At 39.4% G+C, this 19,837-nt stretch overlaps 1 protein-coding gene across 1 annotated transcript in view; it reads left to right on the forward strand.

Annotated features, from left to right (window-relative positions):
- The first annotated feature begins 6,319 nt into the window (after positions 1 to 6,319).
- Positions 6,320 to 19,837, forward strand: part of GOLGA1 (golgin A1) — a 37,595-nt gene continuing 24,077 nt past the window's right edge. Inside the window, exons 1-7 of the mRNA XM_081152262.1 lie at positions 6,320 to 6,462; positions 7,267 to 7,317; positions 8,347 to 8,646; positions 13,205 to 13,295; positions 15,272 to 15,346; positions 16,271 to 16,368; positions 18,134 to 18,166. Of these exons, the coding sequence (XP_081008388.1) occupies positions 8,512 to 8,646; positions 13,205 to 13,295; positions 15,272 to 15,346; positions 16,271 to 16,368; positions 18,134 to 18,166 (432 nt within the window). The 5' untranslated portion in view covers positions 6,320 to 6,462; positions 7,267 to 7,317; positions 8,347 to 8,511. The remainder of the gene's footprint in view (positions 6,463 to 7,266; positions 7,318 to 8,346; positions 8,647 to 13,204; positions 13,296 to 15,271; positions 15,347 to 16,270; positions 16,369 to 18,133; positions 18,167 to 19,837) is intronic.

A 19,837-nucleotide genomic window follows, 5' to 3' on the forward strand; every position in this document is an offset into this window, starting at 1 on the left:
TTTTGGCCAGGCTGTAGAGTGTGTGTGTGTGTGTGTGTGTGTGCATGCGTGCGTGCGCACGCGCTCGTGTGTGCGCTCCTCTTAGGAAGTGGTGCTCTCAAAACCTCTCAAAGCACATAGAATTTATTGTGCCCTTTATATCTTTATCAAGTTGAAATGTTTTGAGATTATAAAAGCAAAGTACAATCCAGTCATGACTGACATTTTCCTGATGTAGGATCTGGGTTTTATTTTTCCTCACTTGTGGCTTCTGCCCTTTATTTTGTTCTTGCAGTAGAATTCCCTGAAACAGATTAGGTGGTGACAGAACTGAATTTCATTGAGATAAAGGGAAAATCAATTGATCTGCTTTTTAATGTATCTGTTATGGAGCTTTCTGTAGCATTCTTCAAGTTTAATCTCTGACCTGTGTGACTTAGTAACTTTCTCTCTCTCAGAAGGGGTTTGGACTCCATTGAAAAATCTTGTACTTAGTTATCCATGGAGACTTGTAATCAGCCTGATTATACAGAGAACATTCTTGACTGGAAATATAGTGAGGTATGAAGGGCTGCAAACTTGGCTACTGCCAGTGATTCAGAACCACCTCCCCACCCAAAGTGAGTAAAAAGATTTGAGCTTAATATGAATGGTATGGATCTCCTGGTAACGTTTTGGGTGTCTATGTTCCTATGTGTGTGTTTGGAGAGTGTAAAGAGTATTTACATTGAGGGCTCTTTTGTTGACTTTATTTATTTGAAGTTCTTATTTGTAATGGCATGTGTATATTTTTATGATGCTAAATGCAATCTCTATGTATACTTTTTGTACATATGTACATATTTGTAAATATATTGGTATGCAATGATATAGTATGTGTATATTATATACCCATACCCATTGTGGGCTGAATTTATTTAAGTTCTGTGAGGACATCATAGTGGCATTGTTTGTGCTGCTATAATTAGGTTGTGGCTGAATCTCATTCATGAGCCTCTATTTTGAGGGGCTTGTGTTTGGGTAAAATGGGTTAATTTGGAGTTGAATTTAGGATACGAAGATCTTAACAGAGAGCTGGATATTCTTAGCTTTAAAATCATCTGCCAATTTTCAGTTAAACTGATAAGTTAGTGATACAAACCTAAGTATGTGAAACTGAGACACCAGCAGGCTCTTAAGCTTATTAATCCTTTACTTTGTTGGTCCATCATTGAGTATTATTACTGAGTAGTAAAGTATTTATACTAAGAATCAAGGGGCTATGGAAAAATTACTTTGATCACATTTCAGAATAGATAAGAAACTGTCCTTTAAATAGGGAATATGTTCCTAATTGCCATTTTAATACCTGATACTGAATTTTAATTTTGGAACAATTTTTTTTCACCAGTATGTCTCATTTCATGTCTCTGTGAGGCAGAAAGAGGGCATTAGCTAGGGGAAGGCTTTACTTAAGTGGAGTGGAATTTTTTGTGAACAGGAGGTGTTACTCTCTATATTTACAGCAGCTGTGATCCCTTTGGTCCTGTCTTGGCATTTCTGACTATAGATTTTTCTTACGGGGGTTGCATATAAAAGATGAGTGTTCATCTGAGAAAATGCTCCCAGTGAATAAAATGCCTCCAGTTTTATTTCTTTGTCTCTGTGAGACCACTTGTGTTGTTCTGTAAATTGATGATCTATTCACACATGAGGTAGGATTCCTAATATTAGGTGCATGGTGTGCTCTAAAAGCTGGGCCTTCAAACCTCTACCAAAGATGACAGGTGGGGGAGATAAGAGGACAGTGATTATGTACAGTGCCAATTTGTGGACCTATGAAATATCACAGGTGTCAGTGTTCTCTGGGCATGCTTAGTTGCATGGAAACGTATAAAAGGTTTTAATATACACTTGGATACGGTCACCACAGAAATTAAGTAGAGGTTATTTTTGCATGATAAAATACAACTGCAAAGCAACCGTTTACCCCACTACTCTTCAGAAGATTAAATCTATCTGATCCCACATTAAATTATCTTAGAGAAGTTAGAGTCAGGAGTCAATTTTACTACCCCCAAAATATTACATTTGCCTCTTCATTGTATGTTTAATAAAACAGCTATTCATAACACTTCTCAATTGCAGTCTTAAATTTAAAATAAAGTCATAAATATTAAAGTGGTAATGTACCGTTTCTGAAAAATCAGTGGAAATGTTCATAGCGTTTGATGTTCATCAAGTCATTGCTTGTGGTTGGAGAGTAGCAGAGCAGGTGTGATGCTGTTTAAAATTCATGGGACTGACTCGAGCTCAGTGTGGACAGTGATTTGAGGGGAGTAGCAGCCGTAAGTGCAGGAGATGAGGGTGCCATTGTGAATGTGACCTCTGACTCCAGCAGCTGCACAGCCAGGTACTTCTCAGTTATGTAAGATAAGAAGTGTGTAGAAAACCAACCCCCCCACCCCCACCCCCACCCCCATCCTCCTGGACCCTTAGACGTTGATGCCTTATACCTATTTCTGTTAGACCTCCCATTCTTTCCTGGATACTATGACCACATTACTTAAAAAAAAAAAGTCTTTCAAAAAGACAATTCATCGTCCTCACTCTTTCAAAACATAATATTACACAATGTCCCAGCTTCACCGAGTTTTTGAACACAGACTTCGTAAGCATGCCTTCTGTTTAAGGAAAAATAATTGATGTGTGAGTGGATCAATCGCCTATTGAAGAGAAGTGTGTCAAAAAGATGATGTAGGGAGCATGCCCTAATTGGGTTAAGAGAAATAGTAATATCACTAATTTGTCAGTGCCATAGAAATACTTTCATCTGTGGATATGGAATGTTCTCTTAAACCAAAATCGGTATTTTTTACTTATTTGGTGTAATACTGACTTTTGAGAAGAATTTCATTTCCGCATAATACTGTTGCTTAATCACTGATGGAAGCACCATTTCTTAATTTTAAAATATTTTTGTTAATTTCTTTTGTGTGTTTTTTAAAGTTATTTAAAAAATTAATTATCAAACTAATTCTCTGTGTTTAAAAACATTTGAACAGTAGGGCAGAGTTTTTAAATAGCTTGAAGTATATTAATTCTGTGCCCTGCATTCACTTAATCATAAAGCCTAAATTTGGTCACAGAACAGACTATAAATTGGGACTATTTTCCTACTTTGGTGGACAATTCCAGTATATCCTAAGACAATCATCTTTTTAGGTGTAGTATTGTTTATTGAGACATTGGTAATTTCAGGGTTCAGATTGTTACTTTCTGGCAGGCTTATGGAATGAAAGTTAGTAGACTGATTATGTCACTTTCAGAATGAGATAGGGAATTATTGCTAGTCTTCCTCTAGGTCTGCAGTAAATAATATTTTAAAATTTTATGTTATGTTACCAGTATTTTCCCTTTTGAAGCTGCTGCAAATGTCCATTTGCCCATGATTGAAAATTAAGATTAGTAAACTTTACAGTATGACCCATAAGTTTTCTCAAATATCAAATCAGTATGATCGACCATTGTAAAATGTGAAATGATCATATATGATTTATCCTAAAGTAAATATTTCCAAACCATAGAGAAATAACCTTAATATTTTTAAAAACCTTATTCCTACCCTCTTTTGCATGTTACTGATTTTTTCTAAATTATAAAAATGTGTTGTGATATATTAAAATCTGCAAGAAAAATGGCTTTAAGTGTTTTAGGGCAGTAAAAAATTTTATTACTATTTTTTGAAGAATGAATGTTTTTTTTAAAAAAACACAACTTTTGTTTCTTTATCTTTTATTAAAAATAACTTTTAATGGTTCCATACTATATTTTAGGACTTGTTTTCATGGCTTTTTATAGTTATTTGGATACATTCCTTTTGTCTCAGACCATATGGCTAGTTCTCCGACTGCTTTTTGTTTGTTTTTAATAAACCAGCCGTTCAGCCATCAGGCTTATATTTTGGAGGTTTCTTCTAGTTGAGGTAGAAAGGTCTTAGATATTAGGAAAGGCGGGTACGATGTCCTAACACTTTCATAGTAGAGCTTACAAGCGAAGGAGTTTATCCAAATAGGTATCTTCAGTGTGTAGCACCAGTACAAATAGGGGTTTCATTAGTCGTTGGATCTGATGAAGCAGTTATAGATCATCTCTCACTTTGCTCTGAAGATTATTGTCATTTCAGGCTACATTATTTTCTCAGCAGTTTCCATTGTAAGGTTGAAAGTCCTTTTTCTTTATTCAAATCATCACTAAAGGTTAAGATAATCAAATAGGAGTTAAAAATAAGTTATGTTTGTTTGTTTTTCCTGAAAATAATGGTGAACCTATTGTCTATATTATGGATATTAGGCAGACGTGCACTTGTTTCGATCATAGCAGAAATTACATTTGGAGACCATAATCACTTGATTTTCTAGTGGTGTGAAATGCTTTTTAAAAATTGTGCTTGTCTGTAACTGAAATGTTATAGAATTGTAACATTATAGGGACTATAGAGTTATATTTATTAGCTCTCCTCAAGAGACCGAAGCACAATAATTATCATGTAACAGTTCTTATACAAGTGCTGCTAATCTGTCGTGCAAATAATAAAGCTATTTGGTTGCCTATCTAGCTATTCACAAATCACTGTAATCCGTGAGACCTAGTCTTGTTGCTCATTTGTATTAAATTTTGGGTATTGTGGGTTAATACTTTAGAACAAAATCCGTTAGCTCAGCTCTGTGAGACAGCAAACCATTTGAATCCATTAGTTTTGTATGTATTATCAGTAGAATAAAATTTGAAGGGGCTATTTACTACCAATGACTAAGGGGGGTATTGTGGTCTTGTACAAGTCTTGTCTGTTCTGTTTCAGAGTTGCTTAAGCCATACATACTCTTAAGGATGTTCTTCTGTTAAACGTTCTTTTTCAGCAGCCTTTCCCTGCTTTGTCTGGTACAGTTGATACTTCATAGATTTTAGGAATTGAGAGGTTATTGAAACGTTCTATTTTCTCAACTTCATCACTTTTGACTCTTGCGTATGTGATTTGTCATGAAGAGTAGCAAGCCTTTCACCAGCTACTTCACTAAGTGAGTTTCAGAGTAAACACTGTGATTCTGCAGAGTGGATTCTGTAGGCCCCCGTCTTTCCAATGTTTTCTTCTTTTATATGGTGCCTACAGCCTTGAGGGCGCTTAAATACTAGAGGATGGAAAGTTAAACATTGTCATGTTTATGTTTATCGAATAACAATATTACAGAATATTTCATTTTTGTTGTCAGCGTGTTGAAAGCATTTTTGCATTGATAAATGTTCTCTAGGAATGTGACTTAACATTCATCGGGTGTGAACTCTTGTAAATGAATTTTGTATCTTGAATTCACGTATATATTAAGTGTATCAATATAAAAATAAACATTATTTGGTTTTCTTAAGAATTGTTGACAACCTAAGTGCTAAAGTCGTAGGGTTTGTTTGCCTCTTTCGGATAATACCTCATACATATTAAACTCTTGGGGTTTTGGATTCAGTGCCTATTCTCCTAGTTTGTGTATTTGTCCCGAGCCCTAGTCTTGTTTTTACCCCTCCCCTGCTCCTGGTGGTCAGAACTGGGACCCTCGCGGGGAGGGATTGTTCAGTAAAATCTAATGGGAACTGTGGACCCTGGGGCTGGGTCCGGGTCCGGGTCCGGGCGAGACCAGGAGCAGCTGCAGCGTGCGTCTGGCTCGGTTGGCACCGAGGAGTCGGGAGTCCGGAGACCCGGCCTAGGCTGCTAATTTGCGCTGTAACTTTACCTCTCCGGACTGACTTCATCTGTCAGAAGGTGGGGGCCCATTAGTGGGCAGTATACTGCAGTTAACGAAATGCAGCCATCAGAGCGCACTGTATAATAGGGCTACGGGTCTGGAAACTTTTCTTTCAATCGCACACCACACGTGCCCTGGGTCGCGATATAAAGCCTATAACACGAGTCACCGAAACCAGGGCCAGGCTTCTGGAGGAGGAGGGAGGCGGACTTGGAGCGATCGCCGACTCCTCGGGGACGGGGCGGCTGCGTGGGGCGCGTGGGGCTGGGAGGCGGGGGAGGCTCCGGGTGGGCCCAGCGCAGCCACCGCCTGCGGTTTCCCTCCCTCACGGCACGCGCTGGCCTCACCGCACCATTTGGGTCCTTTCCCTTTGCCACGAGGCTCCTCCCACTTTCCCCTTCCCGCACCTCCGGCCCGGCCGCTCGCTGACGTGGCAGACCGGCCCAGGGGAGCGCCAGGCCCGAGCCCGGCCCTCCAGCGGCTCCGGCCCAACCGCCGCCCCGGCTCGCGCCGCGGTCCGCGAAGGCCCCTCTCAGGCGCATGCGCGCGGGGCGGGTCCCCCGCGCGGAGCCACTTCCGGCGCGCCGGGGCGAGTGCGGTTCCGGGTCGCTGCTCCGCTCGCCGGCCGGCCGTTCGGGCTGGTGACGCGGCCCGGCGTTCACGAGAGGCCCCGGAGGCGGGGCTCCGCCGGCTGCCCAGAGAGCGGCAGGTGCGCGGGTGGGGGCCGGAGACGCGAGCAGGCCCCTTATTCTCCCAGTAGACTCGGTCTGCCCCCAAAGCGGCCCGGACGGGGTTGCCCCGAGACCCAAGGCGAGGGGCGGTACCGGGGTGCTGAAGGGGCGAGGGTGGGGGCCGAGCGGGCTGCGGGTCCTGGGAGTGTGGAGCCTGGGGTTCCGGGATTCCCCCCTGCGCGACCTCTGACAAGTCACGCCTCTGGTCTCAGTTTCCCTGCTGTCAAGTGGGAGAGATGTGGGGTCCCTCCCTTCTTTGACAGTCCACGCACAGGCGGGTCTGGAAGGCGTCCGAGTGACGGATCCAAACTGTCGCGGCAGGTACCTGCCTGTGTCCCTGGGCGTTAGGCAGCTGTCTTTCACCCAACTTTGCCATCCTTTTTCTCGGCGACTTTCTTGGTGCGAGTCTAAGGCTCCTGGGTCTGGCCAGGTAAACAGTGTGTGACTCAGAATCAACTGAGAAAGAAACACCGGCCCTGGGAACTGTAATCACATTCAAGTTGCTTTGCTCACGGTTCCCAGGGCGAAGTGAATTTAGGCACCTACTGCAAAGAGGTTTTGTTCTTTGTGCCTGGGAGTGAAACTCTTAGGCAAATCACAAATGCAAAGAAGACCAGGGTGAGGGAGGGTAGCTCTAGCTCATTGAGGACTGTTGCAGTGACAGGTTTTTCTCTCTCTCCCTCACCCCCTCCCTACTCTTCCATCCGGCCCCCCCCCCCCCATATTTTGGCCTTACACTTGAAAGGAAATATCCAATGCATTTTATCTTTGTCTTCATGCAGGACAGAATGCTTTGACCTCCAAGCTGTTTTAAATCTAATAGATTAAGCAAGGTGAGTAGGTGGTTTACAGACATTGAAGGTAAAATTTTTGAAGAATTGTACAGACTTAAATGGATGATCTGAAGTGGTAAGAAGTCATTTGTAGATCTTGGGTAGCAGAGCTTGGATGCCCTCCACAAAACATGAAAAGTTAAGGTTGGAACCAGAATATTCGTGTTTTATACACCATTGGGAGGGAAAGACTTTTGAGCCTCGTTGAATGTTATGTAAAACATTCTGAAAAAAAGAAACTGATTTGAGGTCATTTTAATCATACTTAAAGAGAACCACATAGCATTTCCAGGAAACGTTTTTGAAGATATCTGAGACCTATGTAATATAGTTGTGTGTCTTGCCTGGTCTTTTCCAGGCTGTCAGCTTTTTCTGGTGAATTGGTGATTGCAAACCAACCTGGAACATACGAACATTACCTTTTCCTCACATTGAGTTTCATGTTTTTGTCTTCATCTTAAAAACACACACTAAACTGTAGTTAGTATCATTGGGAGAAGGATTCAAAATCATTATGTGATGTTAATGTTTGCCCTGGAAATTTTCACTTAATGTGTTACATGCCATAGCCAACATGGTGTAATAAAAAAAGAGTAGGACCCTGGCTGGTGTGGCTCAGTTGGTTGGAGCCTCATTGAGCATACCAAAATGTCATGGGTTCAGTTCCCCATCAGGGCACATGCCCGGGTTGTGAGTTTGATCCCAAGTCCAGGTGTATACAAGAGGCAACGGGGGTGGAGGGGCGGGGAAGAGTAGGGACTCATGAGTCAGAATCCTGAGTTCAAATACCAGCCCTGCCACTTAGCCACACAATCTTTGACAGATTACTTCACCAACTCGAGACTGGATTTCCTTATCTGCATATGCATATGAAACACCTGAGTGCTTTTTAAATGTTTAGTAGTTGTGTTCTATTAAGTATACATGGAAAATTATGAAACCATTTTGAAATCTGAAGCTTAACACAGCAACTCAGATGTGAAATCTCTCCAGTGTTTAACGTAGAGTTCTCTTTCCTCCGATTCATAGATACTGTGTTGCCATAGATCCTTGGCCTACATTTAAGGGGGAATGCGGCTAGCTTGGATGTCTGGAACTTTTTAGGCACCTGTCTTGGAATTTCTGGTTGCTGGCCTAAAGACTACTGTGGTGGTTTAAGAGCTGGTCATCAGGGCAGGATAGCCACACGGCAAAATGTTTGCAAAACTAAAGAAGAAAATTGCAGAAGAGACTGCTGTTTCCCAGAGGCCAGGAGGTGCTACTAGGATCCCACGGTCAGGGAGCAAGGAATCTGTTGCCTCTATGGGAGCTGACTCAGGAGATGACTTTGTAAGTATCTTCATCGTTTTTAATATTTGGTACTATCTCAGTATATATTTAAAATAATATTTCAGAGATCCTTCCAATAAGTATTTTCTTTTAAAATTGAAAGATTATTCGTAATTATGATTCTTCTTATTCGGAGGTGCTTTTCTGTTTCTTTTTTCTATTTTTCTGTGAGTTCCTTTCCATATTCAATACATTGTCCTCTTGTACTCTTTCCATCTATATATCTTTTACATTTCATTTCTCAATACTTCAGTCTGTTGTCTCTGCAGCTGTATATCCTTTAAGCCATTGTTGCTTAACAAGGTCTGTGAGTTGTCATGTGGAGTGAGCCAAAGTACACTCTTTTATTGGGACAGTTGATGAAAAGATGTCACTGATGACTGCAGTGTGTCCCTTATTTGTAAAGTACCTTTGTGGTTGGAAAGATTTCAAAAAATGAGGATGCTGCTGTGTTAGGTAAACGTCAAGCCTTAGGATTAAAAGTATGGCTTTAGCATATGACAGGATCCTCTTAAAGACAGATAGCTTTTCCAAATGATTTATAATACTTGATATGTGTAAAAGAATGTATATAATGTAAATATAAAGTATAAAGCATAAAATTAAAATGAATGCTTGTTAATCTGTCACTTGTCCAAAGAACTCAAACATTATTAATACTGTTGAAGCCACTCGTATGCTCCTTACCAATTCCCTTTCCCCTCCCCTCCCCTCCAGATAACCACTATCCTAAAGGTTGTGTTACCATTCCCTTGCCTTTTAAAGTATCCCACCAGATATGAATATATTCATAAACAATTTGTTTAACATTGCTTATTTTTGCACTTTATAAAAATAGTATGCTGTAGCCTTCTTGGACTCCCCCCCTCCCCCCCAAACATGTTTCTAAAATGCATCTGTGTTACATGAAGCTGTGGTTCACTTATTTTTACTGCTGTATAAGATTCCAGCATTTGAAGACATTTTATCTCTGTCTACTCCTGGTGATAGACACTTGAGTTGTTTCCATGGTCAGATGAGTCTTCCTGCTCCTTTCTTATGCTACCTGTCAGGGTCAGATTACATGGCAGAAGCTATTAGGTTATTGGGGTGAAACAATAAGACTGCTGATCTGAGTTATCATCGGCTCCTATATTTAACAGGAGATAGAAATGCACATCTGATCATCAGGCTGAAGGATATAGTTTTAATGCTGATCTGTAACAGAAATATCTGCTTTGCCTTTCATGCAGGCAGAAATACCTGCATGTTGACATGCCAAATGAAGGCTCTCATCTTGAATGTATTTCAGACATACAGATTGCCTGAATTCAGGGGATACTTTGCTTTGAGACTTCTAAAGTAATTGATTTGAACTTGCTATATATACATTCTGATCCCTCCCTATCTTCAGACACTTATATGCTGCTGCATATATTTCTCCAACCAGATTTTTTTCTCTGGTATCTCAAATTCTAAAATGAACAAAACTGAATTCAGTAACTCCATTTCCATTTCCATATGTGCACCCTCATCCCCCAAGTCACCAACAAGAAACCTTGGAGGTTTTTTAGACTCATCCTCCTTCGCTTCTTGGTGTCCAATCAGTTAGCAAGTATTTGGCTTCCATCTCCTAAATGTCTCAAACTTGCCCTCTCTGCTCCATTTGCCAGTAGTACATTTACCTCCATTTTATTTCAGCTTTCTTTGTTTCTCAGACCAATGTAATAACCTATCTGGGCTCCCTGCCCCCAGTGACTCCCCAAAGCAGACCTGTTCTTGTCTTTCCGGTGCTTAAAAATTCTCAGTGGTTTCATCTTCAGGAAGAAGTACAGACTCATTATTATAATGGTAAACAGTCATGGTCTATCCAGCCTCATCTCTACTTTCCTACAGCCTGTACTCCAGCCATATTAAACTTTTTCGCATGGACATTCTCTCATACCTACACATGTTTGCACATGCTGTTTTCTCTGTCTGAAGCATTTCCTGTGTCCTTTCACTCTGTGTTCCTCCCACTTTTGTGCACCCTTTAAGACTGGGCTCACATGCTACTTCCAGGAAGCCCCCTTGCCCTGACCTGCCCCTCTCACCCTGCCCTTTATCCTTCCTGGCTGAATTTGGTCCCTGGTTTCCCACTTACCTCTATAAGAGTGATGTTGATGATTTGCTTGTTTGTCTCTCCCACGAAACTGGGAGCTTTATGAGAGGCAGTGAAGTGTAGCAGTTGGGAACTCTGGTCAGGTTATGGAGCAGACTAGGATTTGACTCCCTGTTTCCATCATTATTGTGTGACTCACGCAAGTTCCTTCACTTTTCCATGCCTTAATTCCCACATCTGTAACATGGGGCTAGGAACTGTACCTGTCTTTATTAATGTAGGTGTCAGGTCCCCAAGGTTTGCCCATAGGTTCAGCTATTCACTGGAGGACTCAGCACATAATTTACTCAATGCTGTCATTTATTACAGGGAAAGGACACAAAGCATAATCAGCAAACGGGAAAGGTGCATGGGGTAAAGCATGGAGGAAACCAGGCATAAACTTCCAGGAGTCCTCTCCCAGTGGAGTTACATGGGACAGCTTAATTCCCCCAGCAGTGATTTGTGACAACACAGGGTAAAATGTTGTCTACCAGAGAAATTCACTAGAGTCTCAGTGCCCAGGGATTTTATTGGGAGGCTAGTCACGGGGGCACCCTCTGCCTAGCATTTACCAAAATTTCAGACTCCCAGAGGAGAACAGGTGTTAGCATAAACCATATTTTTTTGAACAATCAATTTTGGGTACAATGAGACATTCTTATCAGGAATAGTGGGAACCCTTGCAAAAATCTAGGTTCCCATAGGTTAGCCAAGGGCTATCATTCCAAGTAGGCCTTGCTAAGAATGGCAGTCTCAGGCCTGTGATGTGAACTCTTTTCCGCACAGTATATATAAGACACTTGTAATATAGAGCCTGGCTCTTAACAAGCATTTCGTAATTAGTAGTTACTGCAGCTGCTATTGTTTTAGGTGAGGACTCTTTGTTTTACCACTATTCCCAGTGCTTAGCACAATGCTGAGAATAGGATGTCTCACTAACAGTAATAATCATAACTTCTACTAATAAAGATGATATGTATTAAAACTAACTATTTGCCTGGCTCTGTTTTAGGGACTTGACAAGTATTGTTTTATTTACTATTCATCACAGTTCTGTGAAGTGTACATCATGTTTGTTATCATGGTTTACATATGCAGTCAGTGAAGTTAATAATTGGCCCAAGATCCATACTTTTTAAGTGGTGGTGGTAGGAATTTAGCCTGGACCTTCTGCCTGCAGAGACTCCCTCTTAACTATACACTGTACACTTTGTACATGTTGGATGGGCAAGTGGCTAGATGGGTAAATTATTTAAAGTGAATTGTTCAACCACCTTAAAAGATATTGGGAAATAAAATAGAGAAACATGACTAGATATTAGATACTATTATTTTTAATATTGTTAGGTGTGATGGTATTATGGTTATAAAGGAAAATGTCCTTATATTTTAGAAATGTTTATCAAAGGACAAAATGCCATGATGCTGTTATTTAAAGTACTTTAGTAAGATAAAAGTTGATGAAGCAAATATGGGAAAACATCAGCAATTGTTAAATAGGTAGAAAATGTTCATTAAACCATTTTCCCTACTCTTCTGTATTTTTAAGAATTTTATAATCAGCCCGGCCGGGTGTGGCTCAGCGGTTGAGTATCTATCTGGGATCCAGGTGATCGGGGTTCGATTCCTGGTCAGGGCACATGCCGGGTTGCGGGCTCGATCAATGACCCTCTCATCATTGATGTTTCTATCTCTCTCTCTCCCTCTCCTTTCCTCTCTCTGAAATCAATAAAGATATATTAAAAAAAAAAAAAAAAAAAGAATTTTATAATCAAAGGTAAAAAGATAAAGCAAATTATTTATTAGCAATAGTAAACAGTTCCCAAAATAATAAAAGCGTGTTTTAAGATAATGTAGATTGTTGGGGGAAATTGATGTCTCATTAATATATTGACTTACTAAATATGTATTACCTGCTAAGGTTTTTGATGAATTTTAGAGCTTTAGACTGACATCTTTGTTTTATAGATAAAAATACTGAAACTTTATCAATGTCAGTGATAGTTTCTTCCTCATAGACCAAGCTTCCCCTCTTTATCCTCATAGAACCTTCCCGTCTTTATCCCAGGACTTTACCTTTGGAAAAATACAGTGATTTCCTCTTTTATCACTGAAAACATATATTTTGTATCATGTACTTGGTATGATAAGATCATAATGGTTTTCACCACCATTTATTCCAGTAGCATGTGTACACACACACATAATTTATATGTTTAGCATCTTAGATCCCCTGCATAATATAGATGGATATTGTGTTGCTTCTGCTTTATAGGTTGACAAGCTAGAGCCCAGGTAAATTAAGAAGCTTTTCAGTGATCACATAGTGTAACCAAACCTAAAATAAGAGTCGTCGCTTTCTGGTTCAGTACTGTGGTCTCACACTTCCGAAAACCCATGTATGAATACAACCTCTTCTTGTGTCTATCTCAACAGGCTTCCGATGGAAGCAGCTCCAGAGAAGATCTTTCATCTCAGCTTTTGAGAAGGAATGAACAGATACGGAAATTAGAAGCCAGACTTTCTGGTATGTGTAAGAACTCATAAAAAGCAAACAAAGGAAATTTGCCTTGCCTGACCCTCTCTCCCTATAAAATAGCCATATAGCATAACCTTGTAGTTATTTTGATGTATTTTTATTTTCTTAGTCAAAAAGGAGCAATTTGTACCCCCTTTGTTCCTTCCTTAGTGTATTAAATAGTGTAAATTCAAATCTGAGTTTTAAAGTTTAAATAAAACACACAACTTATGTTTTTCTGCTCCCAAGGTTTCTAGCCATGGATATAAAAGGTATTAAAAGTATATGTAGAATAGATTTGAGCATCTTTTTTAGCCATTAGCATAGCTTGCTTTTGGGTGGAGAGGGGTAGGGGATACCATGTACAGGGAATGGTGAGCAGATGTTGGATTCTTCAACACCAGAGGGGTTGGCGCTATGTTGCCACTTGCCACAGCTACATAGCACCTCTGTAAGTGTTATTCTAGTCCTTGGGCCACTTTTCAATAGTATTTCTAACTTCAGCACCTTTATAGAAGCAGTAATTCTCACTGTGTTTTTTTGTGTTCATTTTACAATTTACACAACTCTCATTATATCCTTTGCCTGAGCAGGCCATGTTTGTGATAGAGTTGTGAGTTATTATTTTGATTTCTGCCAGTGGACACATTTTGAAAGTTACATCCTGTGAAGTTTGGCTTCTGTGTTTCTTTTTGTCCCTTGGCCTTATTCCCATTTTATTGGAGTGAAAGCAGTAGACTGCAAAATTCACCAAATTTTATGTGAAATCTCTGTGTCTGTGCACTTATCAAAGCCCCGTAGCGTAGCTCACAGCTTCTAGTTAGTCCATTATCTCATTTTGTCCTCACTGGAGCCTTATTAGGCATAGTAAGGTTAAGGTCACCCAACTAGTAGGTGGTAGAGCTGGGATCCAAGTCCAGATTTGCTTGATACTAGAGTCCATATTCTTAATTACAGTCTGCTTTAAGCTCAGCTGTTACTGTTCCTCTTACCCCTAGTGTAAATAGTTTCAGTAATACAGGTAAAATAACTGTACCTTTGTTTAATGTTGTGAGGAAAGCTATAAAATAATATGTACCCTTCCTAATACAGAAGGGGGAATAGTCTGAGCTTGACTTAGGTTAGAGAGGAAGGGACAGGATGAGAACTGACATTTACTGAGCCCACTTATATCCTGGGTATTTTCCTACAGGCTTAGTATGCATAATAACAGCAAGAATAGCAGCTCCCTTGTATTGAGCACTGTGTGCCAGGGGCATAAGGCTTATAAAATGGTTTATTATCTAATGAATCCTTTGAAGTAGGTACAGTTAATATCATTTGATAAATGAAGAAACTAATACTTAGGATTAATCATTTGCTTAAGGACAGACAGAAAGAACTTAAGCCTGTCTACTTTTCCAGTGTACCATATTATCTTCTTTGGCCACCCAGGTAGTTAATTCTGACTTTCACCTTTAAAGTGGCATAAGCAGCTCAGTTCCCTATAGAAAGGAAGCTGACTTTTTTAGAGCATGAAGTACTTTCACTGTAAAGCCAGTACTGTGGTAAGGTATCTGCCATTGCCCTAACCACTGTTACTCAGTTCTATGGACTGTAAGCTATTTAGTGAGTTCCCTTTGATCTATACTGCTAAGACTGGAAGGGGAAATGAAAACTGAGATTTGAAATTGAATAGTGAAATAATACTGGTTTTCATAGCAGAGCATTTCTCATGACCAAACCAGGCCCAATTCTTGGTCTTTATCAAGGCTAAACAAACCTGCCTATTTGTATTCACCATTTACACCATGGATAGTGTGTACTATGCCTGTTTGCCTGTGTTGTTCATTGTTACTGGGAGGCTGTCTGCCTAGCTTTCCTTACCAGGAATGGTTTTCAGGCTGAAAAAATCATCATCATTTTCATTCATTTTTTTTGTTTAATTAACTTCCTTTCCTGATGTTTGTCCATTCCTGGTATGTGCGTCACCCTCCTCACCCAAGACTATGCTGAACAGGTCCGAAACTTGCAGAAGATAAAAGAGAAGCTTGAAATTGCGTTAGAAAAACACCAGGATTGTACGTATTTTTTTTCCTGCTTTTTTTTTTTTCTCCTTTTCAGACTTTTTAGGGTTTAGTTTTTTGAAATGAAACAATTGTGTATGGTTAAGTTTTTCACTTTGTCACAGCTCAAATCTTTATTTTATGAGAAGTATCCAGTATTTCTTAATCCGGTTGATATAACATTTGTTTGATATTTAGTAACATACAACTCATATTTATGTTGCCTTATGGGTATGCTTCTTAGGAGAAGGTCATTATCAGCTGTGTCCATCCAGTTGACTAGTTTATTGACAAAATCTAGTGCCTGGCCCTTGGACCTAAATTAGGAGACTGGCTCTAGTCATAGCTACATTCCTGCTGTATTCAGAAAGTAGGGGAGATTTCTGTCATCACTCCTCCAACAATAGAACATACATTTTGTTTATTCTACCCTAAATCCTATGGTGTTCATTGAGTTCAATCCAAGAAAATGCTAACAGAAGTAGAAAGTTATTTTCAGTTGATATAATATATACTGAACAATTTTTAAAGGAAAACAAAGTGAAATTTTTTTGGTGTTGCTTTGTTTTGACTTTTGTTTTTCTTTTTAATTCTATAAAGTGGTGATAGCCATCACTTAGCAACAGCATTGGTGTTTTCTTACACCTTACCTAACTCAGTGTTCTATGGTTGTACCATTTAAAAAGTTATCTTTTGACATCTTTCTAAATATATATGCTATTACAAAAACAACAGGAAACAAACAAAAAATGGTGGTCTTTTACTAAGGCCAAAAGATTCTGGGAAAGTTGAGATGGATCAGGTTTTTCCCAGTCTTATAATTCACTTGTGTGACATTGGCCTTTTTTTTAGGTGACAGTTGTAAAGTAATCACATGGTTATTTGTCATGCTGTTTCTGAAAGATTTCCATATCTCAAATAAAGCCTCTTTGTTAACAGCTTCCATGCGGAAATTTCAAGAGCAGAATGAGACATTCCAAGCCAACAGAGCCAAAATGGCAGAAGAACTGGCTTTGGCATTAGCCAGAAAGGACCAGGTATTTTATATTTGGCATTGCCCAAGACTGGTGAAAAGATTTCACTTAGTGACATGATTTTTAAAAATCATGACATAAACCTGGTAGAAAATATTTACAACCTAGGAGAAAAGGAATGCTAAATACAGGGTAGGACAAAAGTAGGTTTACAGTTGTGAGGACATGAAACACAGTTTATTCTTGTATTATTATTTATTAATTATTGTATTATTTTCTATACAAACAGCTGTAAGCCTACCTTTGTCCCACCCTGTATGTTCTTTGAGACTTCACTTGGCCTCAGGGTAGGATACTATCAAGAAACTTTATAGTTTTTTAATCATGAAGTATGTCCAGAATGTGAGAGTATCATTCTGCAACTGTGTAGCTTTGTAAAACGGAGAAGAATAATCATGTGTCCTTAACCTGGTAGCCAGCCCCAAGACAAGAAAAGGGTCTCTGTCCTCTAAAAACCTGTCGCAAAGCCTAGACCCAAACACTTGCCTTTTATAGTGGAGAAGATGCTATCAAGTGAGCATCATCCGTGCTAGCTAATCATTCTTACAGTCTCTGTTCCCACAGTGCTTCAGCTCCAGCCAGCTAGACGAAGGAAGCTCCTATAATCTCATTAGAATCATCCATTGAAAGATGCCAAATGAATGACAATAAGGAAAATAATGCTATTACTGGCTATTATGAAATATATTTTATGCAATGGCATTTTCAATTTAAGAGCATCAAGATACTACAATGATAATCTTGATTTTTTTAAAGATAGAGTCAATTTAGTATGTTGCATTTTAAAAAATGTATAATTTACCTACAGTAGGTGGATGGTTGTTTCATTTATTTTAAAGTGTGTATTTGTCATCTAGGACATTTGCTAGTCAGAAAAAAACATCATTCATCAATACTGTACTTAGTGGCTAACTATGATGGTATGAGTTTATATAAATGAAGAAATAATCTAAAATTGGTAATTTTGATTGTAGGCACTTGGGATATGGCCTTTTGTACCAGTGGATATTTTTCCCCTGTTTAATGATTTGTGAATCAGGGGTGTAATCCCTTTTCCATTAACTTATACAAAGGCATAAAGCATATTGATAAAATCAAGATGAGAAGGAAAATAATTATTAGGGGCTGCTGAAGACCTTCCCCTTCAGTAAATTAATTTCTAAACATCAATTACAAAGTTACCAACTCAAATGGTCCCATCTGCCCATCCCAAGAAATTATAATAGTAATCATGGAAAACCAGTAGGAATTAGCTAAAAAGCTGCATCAGAAGAGCAGAGAGCTTTGTTTGGGTGCTCTACTTAGTAAGAATCTGCAGGCTTATATTTGTGTTCTAGAATTTTATAAAAAGTTCATTTCCTTCTTTTAGGACTCTTGACTTTCTTAATATAAAGCCAACTAACTTCATGTGGTGTGTTGTGTTTTTTTGAATTTGCTGTCTTGTTTCTTTGTTGGGTTGCTTTGGGGGTGTGTGATCAGGTTGTTCTGTTTTCTGAAAATCTTTTTTTTTTTTTTAAACATATCTTTATTGATTTCAGAGAGAGGAAAGGAGGGGGAGAGAGAGAGAGATAGAAAGATCAATGATGAGAGAGTCATTGATCGGCTGCCTAGCCTGCAACCCAGGCATGTGCCCTGACTGGGAATCGAACCCCTATCTCCTGGATCCTAGGTCGATGCTCAACCGCTGAGCCATGCCTGGCCGGGCTGAAAATCTTGATGTTATTGATACCCTTCCCTGAAAACTCTCTTTTTTTGTTCTTTGTTTTAGGAATGGTCACAAAAAGTGGATCAGCTTGAAAAGGTTAGTTTATCTTTATTTTTGTCTCATTCCAAATGTTGGCCTCTTCTGGGGGCTTAGAAAATGGTTCCTACAGTACCCAGTGTACTGATAACTACACTACCTCTCGTAAGTAGGGTACTAGATGATTAGACACTGACTTGAAAAACTCATGTCTTACCTTTTTGGTGGGCATGCCCTTCCCAGTATCCTCTCCACCCCTCTCTTACCTTTCCCTGTGTTCCTGGAGGCTGATAGGACCTGCATCAGCAGGGCTCCATTGCCCTCTTGCTTCTGATTGGGTTCCACCAGTGGGGAACACTAAAGAGCTAGTGTGGAAGAAGAGTGGGGTCAGAATATTTAATTCCCCAGCCTTCTCCATGTGGGATCCCTTCAGGTTAGTTGTATCCCATGGCCAAAGGTCACAACCTTAGTTGAACCTTTGGTTTACCTTCTTGACATAGTTTGTCTCTCTGAGTTTCTTGTAACCTCTTCATCCCTTTGCCCCTTCGTGCCCACCTGTTACTAGCACATTTTCTTGGGTTTTGTTACTCTGCCCACAGCTTTGAAAAGTCCTTTTATTAAACTCTTCTCAAAATACCTAACTTGAGTCTGCCATCTGTTTCCTGCTGGGTCCCTGACTGACACTCTGGTAGCAATAGGAATACTTTTTGAGGAGACAGTGAAAGGAGGGCATTTCTCCAAGCTCAACATTGAGCAGATAAGAGAACCTCTTGGCTAGATGCAGATGAGGAAAATTGATTATTCTATCACCACAGCTTGTCTAACACTATAGGTGCCTAAGGAAATGTATTCCTGGCTCCCAGACATGAATAGGAAGATGGAATTTCAAGTCTTCAATTAGAAAAACAGTTTATTTAGAAATAATAGCACCCTTTGCCTGAATTGTATGCTGCTACTTCGTTCATTCCTTGTTTTCATTGTACTCCTAAGTTACTCTTCATGGTAGAAAAATTATTTTTTAGATTGATATATTCAGTTGCAAAATATATTTACTTTTAATTTTATTAAACAGATGAATTTTATTATTGCTTTAGCCTTGAGGTAAAACACCAAGTTAAACCAGTGATTTTCTTTGTGTATTTTGTAGAAATCTGATTATTAAATCAGAATGCTTTTAACATATTTATATAAGAAAAGAGTTACAGAAAAGTCAAGCTATTTCTCAAAGAAATGTGTGCCTAAAAAAAAAAAGCACACCTCTGAACATGGTGCTAGTGATAGTCTTCTTAAATATAGAGGCATGGGTTAGGTCAAAGTTTTCTTATTGTAAGAAACTCTTAAGATTGTAACAATTGAAATTCTCATTGGAATTCTCACTTTTTTATCTTTTAAAATTGTGGTAAAGGGGGATCCATATAGGACTGAACTAAATAAAACCTACTTCAGTTCACTAAGGAGATTTTCTCTTTTCCCCTCTCCCCACTCAAAGGATGGGTTGGGAAATATTTTAGACCAGGAAAGACTAAAGTGATACCTATGTAGGTCTTTGAAGCCACTGTGATTTTTGGAAATGTTATTTTTAGACTTTTAATTTCTTTTCGATCAAGAATTGAAAACTGCAACAGCAGGGTTTGTCCTTAAGAGAATCCATCTTGGGAAGCTATCATTTAATAAATTGTAACCTCCTGACACCAGTCATGTCTAATTTTTGTTGACTTGCTAATTGAAATC

Source organism: Miniopterus schreibersii (assembly GCF_964146895.1).
Source record: "Miniopterus schreibersii genome assembly, chromosome: 11".
In the NCBI taxonomy this organism is placed as follows: domain Eukaryota; kingdom Metazoa; phylum Chordata; class Mammalia; order Chiroptera; family Miniopteridae; genus Miniopterus; species Miniopterus schreibersii.